The 16,681-nt window shown below is 43.0% G+C and overlaps 2 protein-coding genes and 1 long non-coding RNA gene across 7 annotated transcripts in view; 1 reads left to right on the forward strand and 2 right to left on the reverse strand.

The window, feature by feature from the left end:
• Positions 1–2,350, reverse strand: part of loxl4 (lysyl oxidase-like 4) — a 24,409-nt gene extending 22,059 nt beyond the window's left edge. Inside the window, exons 1-3 of the mRNA XM_040139102.1 lie at positions 1,968–2,350; positions 672–973; positions 374–588 (exon numbers count right to left, since the gene is read on the reverse strand). Of these exons, the coding sequence (XP_039995036.1) occupies positions 374–588; positions 672–973; positions 1,968–2,277 (827 nt within the window). The 5' untranslated portion in view covers positions 2,278–2,350. The remainder of the gene's footprint in view (positions 1–373; positions 589–671; positions 974–1,967) is intronic.
• Positions 1,821–11,067, forward strand: LOC120796359. 2 transcript variants are annotated; one of them, XR_005708374.1, is made up of 3 exons: positions 1,821–2,303; positions 4,930–5,060; positions 10,957–11,067. It is a non-coding gene; the product is annotated as an uncharacterized LOC120796359 (long non-coding RNA). The 2 variants fall into 2 exon arrangements; XR_005708375.1 differs by having other exon boundaries at positions 4,935–5,060.
• On the reverse strand, positions 6,468–16,271 carry zgc:123010 (uncharacterized protein LOC641500 homolog). Of its 4 annotated transcripts, XM_040139106.1 has the most exons (17): positions 14,900–15,221; positions 14,230–14,348; positions 12,982–13,067; positions 12,794–12,874; positions 12,621–12,677; positions 12,347–12,535; positions 11,965–12,078; positions 11,502–11,547; positions 11,217–11,307; positions 10,971–11,112; positions 10,739–10,843; positions 10,459–10,552; positions 10,295–10,328; positions 10,002–10,079; positions 9,718–9,820; positions 9,502–9,623; positions 6,468–9,364 (listed from the first exon to the last, which is right to left on the reverse strand). In XM_040139106.1, the coding sequence occupies exons 2-17, from the start codon at positions 14,249–14,251 to the stop codon at positions 9,229–9,231; spliced, it is 1,500 nt and encodes a 499-aa protein (XP_039995040.1). In that variant the 5' UTR covers positions 14,252–14,348; positions 14,900–15,221; the 3' UTR covers positions 6,468–9,228. The 4 variants fall into 4 exon arrangements, with proteins under 4 accessions (XP_039995040.1, XP_039995039.1, XP_039995037.1 ...); XM_040139105.1 differs by lacking the exons at positions 14,230–14,348; positions 14,900–15,221 and adding an exon at positions 16,069–16,271 and having other exon boundaries at positions 12,982–13,064; XM_040139103.1 differs by lacking the exons at positions 14,230–14,348; positions 14,900–15,221 and adding an exon at positions 16,069–16,271.
• Positions 16,272–16,681: the final 410 nt, after the last annotated feature.

Here is a 16,681-nt window from a genome sequence, read left to right on the forward strand (position 1 = left end):
AGCAGAGGTGATCTGTCTAGAGAGAGGTGTAGAGAAAGGGCAGTAGAGAGGGGACAGGGATCCCTTTATCATCATCCTGAGGCTGAAGAAGGGAGGGGGAATGAAGAGGGACACGGGGGAGAAGTAACTGGGGGAGGAAGATAAGGCCAACAAAAGGCCTTTATTCAAAGTGGCTCTAAACAGGTTGCCCCTGTTGTTGTTTCTTTATTCTTCAGGATGTGTTTTTATTCATTTAACAATGGGATGAATGGCATAGCATGTTTCCCTTCTGAACCACAGTCAACAGCCAATTGTTTTGCAATCTAATAACTTCAGTTCATAAAGGTAAATTGCGTTGCTCCCAGTGGAGCCAGCAGGAGAGATTCATACTCACTTGTAAGTTTTAACATTGTGTTGAGTGGCCTCTGGAAAGCCAAGCATCCCGCACACAACCCGGCTGCTGTTGAGACTCCAGCCCAGGTCACAAACCTGCCTCCATCGCCCAGCATGCTTCACTTCCACCACACCCTCTGTGATCAGGTTCTTCTTCTTGGTAGCCATGAGGATGGGACGAAGACGTACCTCCTCGATTTGCACCTTACTGTGACCCTTGGGGAAGACAAACGTCACATCTACTGTTATATGTTTTTCTAAGAATGACACAAAAATGTATCGGAAGTAAGCTGCCGTACCTGGTAGTGGTGGTGTCTTTGGAACCTGGGGATCTCATATGGATGTCCGTTTCCATAATAGCCGTATCCTGGGTGGCTGCGGGTGGCCACAATGCCCTGCCACTGAGGTGCGGGGCTACCATTAGGCCTGACTGCGGTGGTGGGGCCTCTAATGGATGCCTGATCCAGCCTGCGTTCAGGTGCGCACACCACCCCCAGGTCCTCAGAGTGTTTACAGTCATTCACCCCCCAACCATTGTGTTTGCAGTCCTTCAGGGACTTCTCTGAGCCATCACAGTGTACATTATCCATCCATATTGGGCCTTGTGAAAGGATAAACAATTCATTACTTAATTCATTGTGATTTCCATTGATGTTCAATAGACAGACTGGGCAATGCATCTACACAAGGGCCTGAATCAGTTCCTAAACACCTAACACTTGACTTTTACTGGCCCACTGATTTAGGGTTGCACCTTAGCGGCATGTTTAGCGGTAGATACACGGTATTTTACAAGGCAGGGTGCTGTAGATCCTGCTCCTTGAGTCCATTCAACCTTCTCTTTAATTTGGATTTAAAAGCAGCAGTAAAGAATGTCCATAAAACACAGCAAGTGTTGCACAACTCTGGCAAGTGAATGCTGTCATTATTCTAAAACAAATGTCCTTTTTCAGCCCATATATTTCCTCTACCAGCCTGCCAGGCGATCTAAACAAGATGTAGTATCCAATCCCACAAAAGGTTATCTTTGTCACTTTATGATGTTAGTTATTTTGGATGTCTTAATTGGTAGTCTTGTCATGAAGCCATACAGTTCATGAGTTGTGGGGCAAGCACACTGTAGCATGGAAGTTTTGGAGGACAGCGGCTGGGACAAAATGGTCCGGCATGGTCACTTGCCATAGAGTCTGAGACATCTTAAATCTATTAAATGACTATGTCAATCTGATGGGCCTTTTTTTTTTTTTTCAGAGCAGACATTTTTGTCCTGTCATAGTAGGAAGAGCACATGTGTAATTCATACAAGTACGATGGCTCTGTTCTAAACACGTCTGCCGGTAGGCCTCGTCAGAGAGCCAGCATGCACAGCGGCAGGACTCTGAAACTCATAAACTAGTAAGACTAAATGGACTGCAGCCCCTACCGACATCATTCATTACGCCATTGGGTTCCCTGACGTGTCAAAATGTCGAGGCCTATCATAGCTTGTTCAAATCAGCTCAGCTTTGGCCCTCTAACAGAAAGTGGCGTTTAACCATCCTTCAGTGAAATTTCTGATGACCGAGTTCCTATTTTGGCACAGGAAGTGCGCTCACCTTCTCCCTCTCCGTACTTGGCGCTGTGTGCCCACGTTATGCCAGCCTGGAAACCCAGCTCTCGGCACACCACGTTGGCCAGTTTGATGTTCACCTCGTCGTCGCAGACGGTCCCCCAGGTGTTGTTGTGCAGCACCTCCACGCGGCCCTCGTGCGGCTCGCGCGCGAAGTTGCCCGCCAGACGCACCTTGGCGGCTGGCGCGCGAGCCGGCCGGCGCTGAGAGGCCGTGGCCCGCCGAGGTTCGGCGCGAGCGGGAGAGCTGGGGGACAGCAGGAGGAGGAGGAGGCTGAGGCAGAGGGCGCGGGTCATCGTGACGGCGAGGACGGGGCCTGCAGGTAAAGGTTGAAACAGTTCGTCATTCGGTTTTTCCTGCTTTTGTTCAATTAGACGACGTTGCACCTTGTTTTATTCATTCACGTTAAACTGAGCGGCGGAGTCACGGAACTGGCCTTGTCAGTCAAGCAGTCCGTATAAAGCTTACAGGCCTAATTCCCCCTGTAATGAAACGCATCTCTCGTCAATTATAGATACACCCTGAGACTAAAACTACCGCGCGTGAAGACCGAGTAATTCCCCGCCGCGCGAGTCAAACGGCCAGCAGGGAGCCTGAGAGGCCCGGTCGTTAAACGGACCAACGGTGACATCCTCTGGACAAAAAAAAAAAAAAATCCCGGTAGTCTGCTCAGTGGCAGAGCACATCCACCGGCAGTGCTCTTCCCCGTCACCTGGAAACGAGCGGTTTTGCTGAGACCGTCGCCGCTGAAGTGAGAGCTCAGGCTGTCTGCCGAGAATCGGAGAGACACTTCACTTGTTCTGCAGTTCCACATTTGATTTTAGCAGCCCGCTGCAGCATAAATCTTGCAGTGATGCAGTGGGAGACCAAAACGCACACAATGAATGCTTTTCTCTCATGTCAAACATAGGCATATAATTAGCAATTCAAGTGAATAAACACCCCCCCACACACAAGGCTAACCAACCAGACATGAAGTGTCTGGTTGGTTAGTGTCACAGGCAAACAAGAGGGCAGCGGTGGAGATAGACACTGATACACGATATCACTGCAGGCCACAGATCAAAATACACAATCTCTTTTTCTACTGTGATGATGAAATTGTAAAGGAACAAACCAACAACAAGGAAATAGTCTTTGCAGAGTAAACCTCAGTTAAGTATACTGAGAGAAATGTAGCGCCTATTTCAAAAAGCCTTATACTTTATATCTATTGTTGCTGCTTAATTCAGTGTAAGAACAAAAATTTAGATGACAGATATTTCCTCTAAATGTTTGAACTTTGGCAGCATTAGAGCAAACTGATTTTTAAGATGAATCTAATCAAAGTCAAGAATCAAGAGAGCCTATCAAAAGCAGCCTATGCCTATATCTAAAACACGTTAAAAACACCTGTTACACTTTCACACAGATACATGTGTATAAAAAAAAAATAAAATAAATACATTTTAAAAATTCCAACAATCTTTTTCCAAGAAAAAATATAAAAGGAGAGGGTAAGGTGAAAGTTCACTCACCTGGCAGGCAGCAAAGGTTTGTCAGTGTTGGACGTCACCGCCTAGGGGAGAGTGACTGAGTGAAGGAGTGTGTCCACTAAATGCTCTCCTTAGTCAATCCTCCCTTCTTCCCTCCTTCTCCCTATATCCCTCCCTGCCTCCCTCCCTCACTCCTCCCGTGCTCTCTTTCCCTCTAGGTCTCTTACACTCATACAGAAGTATTTACGTAACTCACGTGCTAAAATGTAAAGCTGGTTTATTAGATAATGCCTCAACAATGTTCCTACAAAATCTAAAAATATCAAAGTGGCAGGTTCCCTCCACTGATGGGAGATTTGTCAGTTTGACTTATTCTGTTTCTTTCTTTCAACGCCGACATTTGTATAATTGTGGATGAATACTTTTAAGCATTGCTGAATGAGGTCGGGGATGAAACACGGGACAGTCGCTCCTCACAGATAAATGAGTGCAAGGGTGAATTTTTCGCATATTAGTCTTCAGCAAGCATGAGACTCATCAGTTTCAGGATGGAATTTCTAGTGCCTTAGCAGAAATACATAACGGAGCACATTTTGATTGTTCAGTCAAGTGTTTTACTCTGATTGGGCCTCTCGTCAGCTCTCTTGTCCAATGGGCTGAAGATGCTTTACACAACTGTACGTTCAGAGTGTTACAAAACCTGAGGGTGAACGTGTGTCAGTGTGACCAACAGGAAGGACTCTGGTTCCAGAATAGTTTCAAACATCAAGTTCCAAGTGTCTTAAAGAAGCACCCTATACCACAGGGTAGATATTTCCTTGTTGAGATGGCCACAAACCACCGAATCTAAAACGGGCCCAGTCTCACCGTAGCCATGGTGAACGTGACTGATGAGAATATGCCATACCATCCCTGCCCGGGAGTATGTTACTGTAGTCTAACCTATCATCATGGTGTAGAAAACACAAAGATATAACTCATCACTGTAGATTCAGATTTTTTTTAAAAAAAAAAAAAAAAAAACAATAGGGAAAAGTCCTGTTTCTGGCTTTTCTAGCTGGGGTCACTTCATGGCTCCGTCCTGGTCCAATTGAGGTTTCCTCCAGATTTCTGCTGAGACCTTTCTACATGCTTGAAACCTGTTTGTTTATTTTTGAGTCATTTCAGGAGGATTTGTGACAAATTTAGCTACATGGAAATTTTTGGCCTCAGGGTGTTGTGTTGATAAACTGTATTTCAGTTTAAGTAAACCTCGGTGGGCACCTTTTTAAGGCAGCAAGGTTTATTCATAGACACGAAAAATTACAATCGTGACAGGGGAGGCAGGACCTGAAACATCAACCACAACCATAAAAACACTTCGTATGCAGATTTCCAAAAGGGTGACAAAAATAATAATACGTTACATATGTGTTTATTTGTGTGCACACATTTAAACTTTGAAGCTGTAATTGAGATGTTTGTGTGTGCCAGTGAAGGTGCAACTGGGTGGCAGGATGGTAGTCCCTCCCTGACTGGTAAACCCGAACAGGAAGAGCAGACCCCGTATTAGCGGGGCCAAATCAGAGGGATCTCCAAGGCCGACAGGGAGAAGAAAGGGAAAGGTAAGAAAAAAAAAAAGCAAAAGGGGAGTGTTAAGGTTCAAACTAAAAATATCATTGCTATGTGTGATGTTCTTTTATAATAACTTGTGATGCACTGTTGCATATCAGACTAATCAAACTAGACTCGACAGGTGACCCTGCCTGTGTGCCAGTACTCGACAGCTCAGTGGGTATGTGTGCTACAGAGAGTGCATTACAGGGTTCTTGGAGGGCTCATAGGGCTAAGAGTATTTGAGCGAAGCAGCCCCCCCCCCACACCTCTCTAATTACGCCGACCGAGCCGGCTCTGCCCTTACCCACAATCTGTGGAGGCATGAAATAAATACACGCTCTCCAACAATAAACAAGTGCCTTTTCAAACGACAGCACCTCCTCATGCTCACCCCCACTGCCGTCTCTCCAGGCTTTCATAATGCTTTTACTTTCATACTGACTATTGCAGCATGTAAGCACATACAGTATAGAGGGTATGCTGTATAGGTTGTAGGGCTGAGGGTGCAGAGAACTGTTCATAGAGGTCGACCTCATTAGATCGCGCATCAAAGGCCATCCTTTCCTTAACCTCAAGGTGGGGTTAAATTTGACTTTAAGGTTAAAAAAAAAATTATATAAAATGGGGCTAAAATGTAGGGTGTTAGCAGCGTATACCTGCACACGCCCACTTGAATCTGATATATAATGACTGAAAATGAGCAGATATTCATACAGGCTAAAATCAGTAACTTTAAAGGATAAGCATGCAATTTTACACTGTACCTTAACATAGTCAGGTGAATTAAAAAAGAAGTCAATATCATAGCAGCAGAGGATGAGTCAAACTCCAAAAACACTGGATCCTACATTTCCCATAATGCAACTCTGTAGCACCTTTTCATTAAACCCTCCCTGCCTCCCTTGTAAATGCCCACTTTTCAAACCTCACACCTAGTTTGTAATGCAGGCTTCTTGTTGAAATGTTTAAATCTTCAGTCAGAGCTGAAATAACCCTAACGACATTGTCAGGGTTACTTTTTAAACTTTGGAAGACTTTATACAGTTTCTTTCACAGACTGAATAGTACTGATTTTGATGAGTAAACTAAACTTCACGTATAAATTTGGTCCATTTAATTTTGCGGCATCTTGCACTCTCACACTTGCACGGACTGCACATGCAGTCGCAGGTGGCATCAGGCCTCTGTCCCTCTCTACTCAAAATGTCACCTGTGGCACAATGGTTGATTTTCCCACACATCTTCCGTCGTGTTAGTCATGTCTCCATCTCCCACTGGTCTGGGTGGTTACAGATTCCCTATTGCATCTTTCATGCTGGCCACACAAGATTTCTTTTAATGAATAAAGGGTTACCATACCCCCCCCCCCACACACACACACACACACACACACACACACCAGCCTGGTCTGCTTTGATTTACTTCTTCAGGGTTTTGAGCATGAGGAATAATTTAGAGCAATGTCTTGGTTCCTAAAGATCAAAAAAGATGATACATGAATTAAGCTTGTTAGGTTTTCACTGACAATGTCACCAACTTATCAAGTGCAACACTGCCGCCTTGTGGAAGTCAGGAAAACCACATAACACTGCAAGAAATTAGTACCTGCATACATCAGACATTTTTTCCTCAGGTTGTGCCATTACACATGTATGGACTCAGAAGCAGGTGGTACAGGTGGTTCGTTTATTAAATATAAAATACTCTCTTTTGCAGTGCGACAATACAAAATATCTGGGGGATTAACAGAATTGCAGCGCTCTGGTTATCAATGTGTACATAATGATTAAAAATGCATTTTTCTGAAATAGTTTGAACGTGGGTAAAAGACTAAAGACACACCAAATAACTGATGTTAAACCCAGGGGAATCTTTCATCCAATCTGAAATATCCATAAAATGAAATTAGAATATCCCATGGTTATATCCAATGTATATCAAGTCTGCAAATTAAATGCACCGAGCAGCCATGGTTAACAACAACAATCAAATAAGAAACAAGTTAAATCAGCAAGTGCAGTGTAAAGGTTTGGTGTCCAATTCCTTTTTCACAAGTTTTAGCCACAAGACATAAAGTAATGAGAAAAGCAGAAGTGCAGCATGTGACAGTATTTGCACCAAATGTTTTTTAATAATGCCAGAAATAAGCAGAAAAGTGGACTTTTCATTCACCTACCATATAGTAAAAGACAAAAAAGGTCACTAATTTAAAAGCTGCATTCAGCTCCCAGGGTATGGTGTTAAAAAAAAAAAAAAAAACTTAGTATAAATAAGACAATAAATACTTTCACTATGCTGTGCATAGTTTACAAGCGAATGTAGTGTGGACTTCAACCAGGTGTTGCAGCCGTGACAGTTGTCTAGTGGATGATACAAACACATGACAGTAGGTTTTAATGCACTGTCTAGTGTTGAAACTCATGAAAGAATGAGGCGTTTTCAGTGCGGAGCCATCAGATGAGGCATTCTTTGGTTCACTGAAATACTGAAATGGAGGCCGTAAGGTCAAAAACACTGCTTTTCAAGGTTCAAAAGTTCTGTTAGTGGATCATGTAACACACATGGCCATGAATGTGTGTGTGCACATGACTAGGCATAGATTTTTGCAAGGCACTGTCCTATAGCATACTATCAGTGACATCGCCACGCCTGTCATAGACATGGATGTGTGTATGTCTGACACAGAACTAACAATCAAGTTGGCACTTTTCTTTTGCATAGACATACAACACTGTGATGTTTGCTATGAAAATGTACTAAGAAAGCATATTGCATATTCTAATGCTAAGATAAAATGAATGAATGAAGACAGTAATTTTTTGCATTGGGTACCCAGATCAGTGCCTCTACTAGCTTTCCTCTCTAGTCCACAAAACAGGGAGAAGGGAAGAACCTCACACCTGACGTTTTATACAATCCAATACAACATAACCGAAAACTGTGACCGCAAAATTGCCATAGGGTTAAAACAACACCTCTCTGACAGAGTCTCACCAAAGTGAAGTGAAAACTACAGCCTTCATAAAGGTAGTATTCATCTGCTGCATTGCACGATATTGTCAGGTGTTTCTATTGCTTTTTCTACACCCTACAAGTATTGTTATAAAGGACAATGAGTCCTCCATAACTTGTCACAACAACTTAACAGACATGAAGTCTGTGTATTCAATCTTTCAACGATAGGGCAGCCCGTAAGCAAATAAAGTGAGATATACACCTAATCCATGCATTAATACATACAATCCTGCAATCCCTCAAGTTCAGTTTGTGGGTGTTATGTCCAATTACCCAAGTATGATCATCTTAACTAAGGCTACATAACACAGTTTAGAGGCACCTCTCTGGGTCTCTGTAGCTTATTGGCAAAAAGAAGAACTCATCTGCATAGGGGAGGTACTGAAATTGTAAGTACGTCTGTTAGAAAGTCTTTGGTCTCTTGGAAAATGTGCTGATATTGGCACAGGAAAAAAAAAATAGGAAATGGAGCCCTTGTATGAACCACAGCCTGATGTGAGCAGTTGTGAACCATGGATAAACCTAAACTGTTAAAAATCAGGTTCACAAACTGCAAATTAGAGTAATGATCAAATTACTGTACTTTAAAAATAGGGAGGAACACTGCTTTGTGATGGAATTTCTAAAGAAGGAAGGTCAAGTGGATCAACACTGAAGAAGCTTGGCCTGAAAAATCCAATTCGAGTCCTTTCATTACTTCTTTACATGACAGAGCAATTTTTTTTTTTCAACAGTGAACCCAGGCACTTTGACTTCCCCATTCTGTTGTAGGCCTGTGAGGTTAGGTTGTATCCCTTAAAGCAGGAATAGGTCACCATGTACCATGTATGGCTACAAATATGAAGGTTTTCATCCAAAGCAAAGACTACGCCAGGTGATTTTGTCCCTCCTCCTGGTTAATGTTGTACTATTGAGCCATATCATCCATTATAGTCTTTGGTTGAAATAAAAACCTTCGTACTCCCAGTCCTTGGTGGCACATGTGTGACTATCCCAGCCTTAGAGCCCGAGTGTTGGCTCTCATCCTTTGACTATTCTGGTCCATTCTGCCAAAGTTAATATTTTTAGCCCAGAGAACCTGGTCCATGTGTACCGGCTCCTTTGGCTCAGTCTGTGTATCCCAGCTTCCTGCACACTACTGAGGCAGACAGTAGCCTGAGTTCAAGGCTGCCAGGGCTTTCTGTCCTTGCCTTTCTGATCAGGAATGTGTTTGTAGCGACATTTGTCCCCAAAATGGCAGCCAGTGGTTCTCCAGAAGTAACACTCATCTCCATTCACTGGGCCACGTCGTCGAGGTCTGGGCAGAGAGGAAGATGAAACAAGAGAAAGACACAGAGAGAGCACATTAAGTTTAAAAATAATGAAAACTTAAGCCTCACTGTGTAATTTCAGTGACCCGGAGAGTTTGTACAGGTAGGCTGAAGTGCTTCTTACCCAGCAGCTGCCCCTGCCTGCTGTGTGACAGGGAGAGAGGTCTTAAGGGGAATGGGAAGGACCCTCTGAGTGCGACGGTCAGGATAGCGCACCACTAAACGTGTGTTCTCAATACAATAACCCTGTAAAAGGAAGCATACATGCAACTGTAAATCTATAACCATGTCTTCAAACACAGGCACAGGATTGAGAGAGGGGAACCAAATAGGTACTCACATTTAGTTTCTCCATGGCACGAGCTGCCATGTTTGCATTCTTGAAGTTGACAAAGGCACAGAATCTCTCATGCAGCACACGGATACTTTCTATCTCACCATGCCTACAATGTAAAGCAAACAACTTAACAGACAAGTTAATAACCACCTTAGTTAAATATTAGATTTCCATGTTTCTGCTCAAAGAGGTAAAAACACCACTGTTTGCCGAAATGTCTATCAAGTTATTGAATTACTGGTCTGATTTCAACTCGGTATCAAATATTTGCTGGACTAGGGTCATACATTTTAAAAAGGTCCCATAGGTGTTTCTCAGTTAGCTCAGTCGTCACATTTCCTACCCACAGAGATGGGCAAGGGCTTCTAAAGAAAAAAGAAAGAGAATATGACTAAAAGCAATAGAACAGTCCAAGTCCAAATACACAAGTTGTTGCTAATTTTCAAATGAACACTTAAGGTGTGGCAGCCTTCGTTTACTGATGCGTAAACTAAGGTGAACATAATCCATTCTAGCCACAAGATAGGCTACTACCCCTTCTGACCCCTAGCTTTGATTGGACAAACAAATGGTCACCTACCCTGGTTGCGCAACTGATGGATCTTGGCTCCCAGCTGGAAAGCAAAAAGAGAAAAACAGCTGTATTTTTTTAGAATATAGCCTATTCTGTACATTACTGCTCTGCTGCGTCAAAAAGAGAGTGCAGCGCTTTTTTTAAAATAAAATATGTACATGGGATCTTACCCCTGGCAGCATCCAAACAAGCTGCCTGGACTGCCTGCACAGTTGAAAATTTCTCCAGCAGTTGGACGCTTTGCATTTCTTCAAAACCAAGCTCCTGAGGAAAGGACAGAGAAAAATTAATAATCGGTCAGAAAAATATAATCAAATGAACTAAGCTTTAAGTCAAGTTGACTAGTTTACTAACATAATGTTGCTTCTAAAGATGGAAAGTTTTGGGTATTTACATTCACAGCTACCAGTTTACAAGAAACACCCTTTGCCACTGTGTGGGTGCCTTTACCATCAACTGCAGCACTTTACAGTTGAAGAGGTCATGGACAGCCTCCTCACAGTCTTTGTCCAGTTTTAGCACCTGCTCCATAGCCTTCTCTGCCTCACTGTACCGCTACAACACAAACAAAAATTATTTAGTACAGGTTAATCTTACCACAAAGGCTTGAAATTGAAGCTATCCATCAGATATTTCTTTGATTACATGCTTTTACCCCCTGACCACAGCAGCCTGTACTCACCTTCATGCCCATGAGAGCACTGCCCTTGCGGAAATGTCCTTTGGACCAGTCTGGGGCCAGCTGAATGGAGCGTTCAGCATCTGCCAGGGCCTGAGGGTACTGCTCCAAGCAGTAATAGCAATAGGACCGATTCCCAAAGAACCTACGGAACGTAATTTTAAAAAATTGCTAAAGGATTATGTCACGTGTGTCTACAATGTATGTACTTCTTTAGTATTAAACGTCTCATGACCACAGATGATGTACCTGTTATCTTTTGGATCACATTTGATGGCTTCTGTAAACATAACGACTGCTTGTGCATACTGCCCCTCTTGCACCAGCTTTATCCCTTTTTCTACGAGAAAGGAAAAAAATAAAAAATGCTTGTAAATAATTCTCTGGTGAGCCGGTAGCCTGAGGGCTCAACTGAACGCAGTGCTACACACAGACTTGCTTCTACAAAGGGATGTGTAATCAATAATTTATTCCAACGCTTAAACGCTTAAAAAGGCTGGTTATCTACCCTGCTATTCAGAAATAATTCCTCACCTGTCAGTGATGTGCTTTTCTTGGTTATGCTGTCAGTTCCATTTGTCTGGAAGAAAAAGTTAATGTTCACAGCTGCGAAAATGTACTTGATCGTGAAGTTCTGAACATACTCAATAGGAAATGCTGTGATTTGGTTTTTCAAATGGATGCATAAATACATTTACTGCTGACAAATAATGCATATAGACATATAGAATTCTTTTAACTGCAGAAACAATAAAGACGTTTCTAGCAGCTGGTTGAGTCTTTTATTTTTATGCATCCACTTTGTTTTGTCATTGACAGATGCCAATTATTGCCAACTATTTTGTAGGCTTTCATGGTCCAAAATCCACTTTTCCACACATCAGACTTTGGAGCTACCAGAGGAACACACTGCTCCCACAAAAAAAAAATAGTGGGTAGTAATGAATGTGCTCTTGCTATTCCTACTCATCTTACATTATCCTTAGCATGTATTCACCTCTCTCCTGGCCTCGTTCTCCTTGTTTTCTTTGGACTTGCGACTTGATCCTTTGGGTTTGATATGGCTAGCAGCATTAGCAAAGAAGGCACTGCTCTCATCCCACTCAGGCTCCTGTGGGACACAGAAAGTCAGACATTGGTGTTCAGTCATGTGCCATTCAGGCCTGCAAGCATACAGGCCTTTCAATTCAAACAAATACCACAGCAACTGATTCGTTTACTTAAGCTGGAGATGTGATATATAATGTTGATATTTCCACTTGAATTTTTTTTGGCTGGAGTTAAAAACCTGCATTCTCTTAAGCACCAACGGCTAATGACTACAAATGATAGCAACAGAGGAGTCATACGTGCAAAACACTCCAGTATACTGCCCCTACCTCTTCAGTGGATCTGGCTTGGCATTTCTGATGACCTTTGATTCCTGTAGGGCCCATGACTGGAGTGGCACCGTATTTGTGTGAGGCTGATGATTTTGCCTCCTCCTTCTCCTCTTCAGCACCAACTTCTGCTTCTGACTCGCTTTCATCCAGTTCAGACTCTGCACCTCCATCCTCATCTTCATCATCCTAATGCATCAGAGCATATAAATGTCCAGCTATTCACAGTAAAGGCAAATATAGACTGCACTCTTAGGAGTAACGTGACTCTTACCTGTTCAGCACTCTCATTTTGCTTTACCTGCTCCTGCTTCTTACGTTTACGACGGCGCTGAAAAAGATGCAGTACTTCACACATCACCCATCATATGTAGTATTATGCACTTTAATTATGAAAAAGTGCAACAAATAGGGATCTTTATAGGGTGTAATGATTTGTGTGCTCACCTTCCTCTTGGCTTTGCGTCGCTCTGCCTTCCGTCTGACCTTCTCCTCCTCACTCAAATCCTCCTCCCCATTTAATGCATCCTTAACAAACGCACACACACACACACACACGCAGTCGAACATTGCATGTTGTACCTTCAGCCTTGCAGTCCTGACATTGCCCTGTCAGGCTGACACTATTTGTTTACCTGTGACAAAGCGGCATCATCACTTGGGTCAGTGGTTACAGCACCGCAGTCCATCTGCTCCTCCTGCTGCTGGACAGGGGGACCTGCTGGGAAATCCAAAGTACATCAGCTCTTTAGAACCCGATGACTCTGTCTTCTGCTGGCTTCATTTTTGTCAGTGTTTGGGAACCAGATATGTTGTTAGTTTAAACAGCTCTAACAAAGAAAATTTCATAATATGACTAATGTTCTTATAATGATAGTGTATAGGAAAAGCCTGTACAGCAAGGCCTTGTTTACACACATTATGTGCTACCAGATGGTAATGTGTAGCAAGGTAAGAACACAAGGCATCTGTTCTTCAGCTCTGCAACATAGCTTGACCAGCATATCTTCAATGAAATTTCTTTACTCTGCCCATGGAAGATTAAAAACTCCCAAACACGGTGAAAGTGCATAATGATTTGTGCCTGTGAGATACAAGATGAGATAGGCAGCATTATCGTTTGATCTGATGACACACTTCTCTTTCCGTCTACATCCAATGCAAATCTTTTACCTGCCATCAGCTATACAGACTAAAGGTAAGAGCAAGTATGCCTAACAAAGAAAACGGAGAAGGTACAAAACCTTTTGTTCGTAATTTGACTTAATAACAATGCTTTGCAATAATGTTGCCCTGTACAAGATGTAAGCGACTCCATATTAAAAAAAGTGCACATCTACAAGTATGCAGTTATGCAAGTGTATGGATGGCAAATAAACATGTTCCTCCTTCCTCGTTCGCACTCAAGTCAAATCACTATGACCTTTCATAATAAAAAGCTAAGATAGAAATTACATTCAGTGGAGACAGGAAAGGGGATGTAATGCTTTTCTTATAAAAAGAACCAGGTAGCCCAACAAAAGACAAATATGTACACAGAACAGAAAACTGCTTGGTGAGATTGATTCAAGTTGTTTCTCACACAGCTGCCTTGGGTACTGCTGTTTGAGGGCACCATGTCTTTTCAAAGAAACATGGTTGAAAAATAACATAGAAAACATCCACTGTCCTGGATGTAATATTTGTGTGTGTGTGTGTGTGTGTGTGTGTGTTAGAGGGGCATAGATAAGGACACACCAGAACCCTGTAGCTGATTTAGCCCCAATGGCAGCAGACAAATGGCAAGACAAAAGAAAACTTATCACTGGGACCACGAAGGAATCTACAGTATGTGGTGTCAGATTTCCATTTCTAAAGCAAAGATTTCCAGAGTAGTGACATACTCAGACTTGGTCTGTGACTCATGTTGTGACTCGTGAGGCTTTGATGGGAATGACTGCGACTCTCCTACTGCTCGGTGCGGTTTGGCTCTAGCAGTTCAAGCTCTGCGTATCATTTCTGGCTGGAAAAACAAGAACAGCAGCCACTGGACTTCCTCACTATCCATCGATATGTATATTTTCTAGAGTACAGGGATCTGGTCAGCATTTTAAAGACTGCTAATAAGTGCACTTAAAAATATGATTAGAGAAAGCAAAAAAAAAGTCACTGTCTAGCTTTGCTGGCCAAATCGACCATGAACATTCCAGTACATTTTTTCCCCATCTATCAAAACTAAGTCTCATCAGATGTGGTAGAGTCTACCATTGTACCATAGAGAGGAGTTAGTGTCTGCAAACATACATAGAGAGTGGAAGGAATTTCAGCTGTCTGCGTCTGGCTCACTACTCAGATGTCAAGAAACAACCACTGCAAAGGCACAGCTCCATCCCATTAGCTGAATCGGGCTATACTATAATGGAATGTCCTGCTAACAAATAAATGGTCTAAGATCCATGGACAAAAGAACACAAAAGAGTCTCTGTTACTCCACTTCAAGGAGACTGTGCCTGAATTAGTGTCGAGTTGAAAGGTAAGCTCTTTCCACAGGAATGCAAAATAACAGTGTATCACCATGGACTGGAACTTTAACCAGGAAATCAGCTTCATAGCTCTTTTCTCTCTCTCTCTCTCTTTTTTCTTTAGGTCTTCATTACAACTTTACGGAGAGAGAGAGAGACAGAGAGAGAGAGAGAGAGAACATAACCTTATCATTAATCAGTCACTAGTACCTCACATGTCAGTCGTTGTAAGTGATTTTTAAAACTGGAGAAGGACACAATTGTTTACACAACATTGAACATAGTCACAAACAGTCTTTCTACAGCAAAGGACATGGCTGCGAGGCACAGCTGCTGCGGACAGAGTTGATATAAAGTTAACATGGCATGGACCATTTGTGAAATATACAGCTCTTGGTCGCAAAGAAGCACAAAACAGAAGAAACACATTGGAGATGGGTCAGCCCGACGCCCATTGTGTCATAATCATTTACATTATGTGACATTAAAAGACGCCGCAGGTTCAGAAATGCGTTGCACGGGAAACGCGATCTCGTGGGAAACACCAGCTCCCTTACGAGAGGCGTTGAAAAGAGGGTTTTTTTTCTGGATACGCGGCTGCCTCCGGTGTGGTTTCTACGTTCGGCCAGTAGAGACCAGCCCGCTCCGCAGCCCCGTGTCACCGGGGAGCCAAGAGGAGGAACAGAGCGTGGGCACATGACGCCGGGCACCGAAGACGCATAGCTCGGTGCTCCTATAGCCCCGGACGTACCACGTAGCGTGTCCTGGGCCGCGGGGCTCCTGCCGCCTCTCTGAGGGACTTATCGCAGCAGCACGGCCAGGGGTAAGCGCCTCCAAATCTCCATTCGTCTCGGCCTTTCACGCACCTCTCCTGCCACACAAGGGTCAGTTACGCCCGGTCGTGTTACCGCTTGCTTCGCGGATGCATGTGTTTTAAGTACGTTATTACAACAAGTTTTCTGGCACCCGCCGCGCAAAGTTGGAAATGGTGCAAGTCAGGGTGTAACTGGCAAGGGGGGAACTTTCATTGTTTTACCAAGGACTCGAGTGGAGCTCAACGACGAAAAATAACGGCGAAATGCGGTCCCGCAGATAGCGCCCAATAAACCGATCGTTACATATTAGCCACAGCTCATTTGACACGCGTCTGATGATCATTTCAGGGATCAATTTAAGTTGAGGGTGAGTTTAGAAAGTTTTGAAAAGGGGGACGTTTCTTACCGCTCCCGAGTCCCAAGAGCCTGCATAAATCTCTGGTGAATTTCATGAGCGCAACCATCCAGCATTATCGTTTCAAGTAAAGATATTTAAACAAGGCTTTAGGTCAGTCTGGGCACGTTAGTTAACATCGGGACAATCGGTATCGAATCTGCGGGAATCTTTGGTGATTCAGTCCACTTCCTGAGCGTCAAAGAGTGACGCCGATCCACCCTGAGCAGTGTCTTAAAGGCACAGGGCACCCTTATCGCCCCATCGATTATTGAAAGGGTTCACTTCTTATCACAGTCACTGAGTTCCAACAAAAGAAGACCTGTGTCTGTGTCTGTGTGTGTGTATGCACAATATCTATCTATCTATCTATCTATCTAACTACATCTATATCTATATCTAATATATACATATATCTATATATCTATATCTATCTATCTATATCTATATCTATATCTATCTATATCTATATCTATCTATCTATATATCTATATATATATACATACATACATATATATACACATATACACACACACATACGTACATATATACATATACATACACATGTAAACGTGTAGTAAACACATTGACAAATTATTAACTCGAGATGCACTTACTATGTTTC

Source organism: Xiphias gladius, chromosome 11 (assembly GCF_016859285.1).
Source record: "Xiphias gladius isolate SHS-SW01 ecotype Sanya breed wild chromosome 11, ASM1685928v1, whole genome shotgun sequence".
Classification (NCBI taxonomy): Eukaryota; Metazoa; Chordata; class Actinopteri; order Istiophoriformes; family Xiphiidae; genus Xiphias; species Xiphias gladius.

Bases quoted from the DNA above. Each gene is read 5' to 3' on its own strand.
- zgc:123010 (XM_040139103.1), bottom strand. From the start codon at position 16,126: ATGGTTGCGCTCATGAAATTCACCAGAGATTTATGCAGGCTCTTGGGA. The intron at 12,536-12,620 runs GTAAGAGTCACG...CTGATGCATTAG, and splicing joins AAAATGAGAGTGCTGAACAG to GATGATGAAGATGAGGATGG. The intron at 11,548-11,964 runs GTGAATACATGC...TTTTTCTTCCAG, and splicing joins AGAACGAGGCCAGGAGAGAG to ACAAATGGAACTGACAGCAT.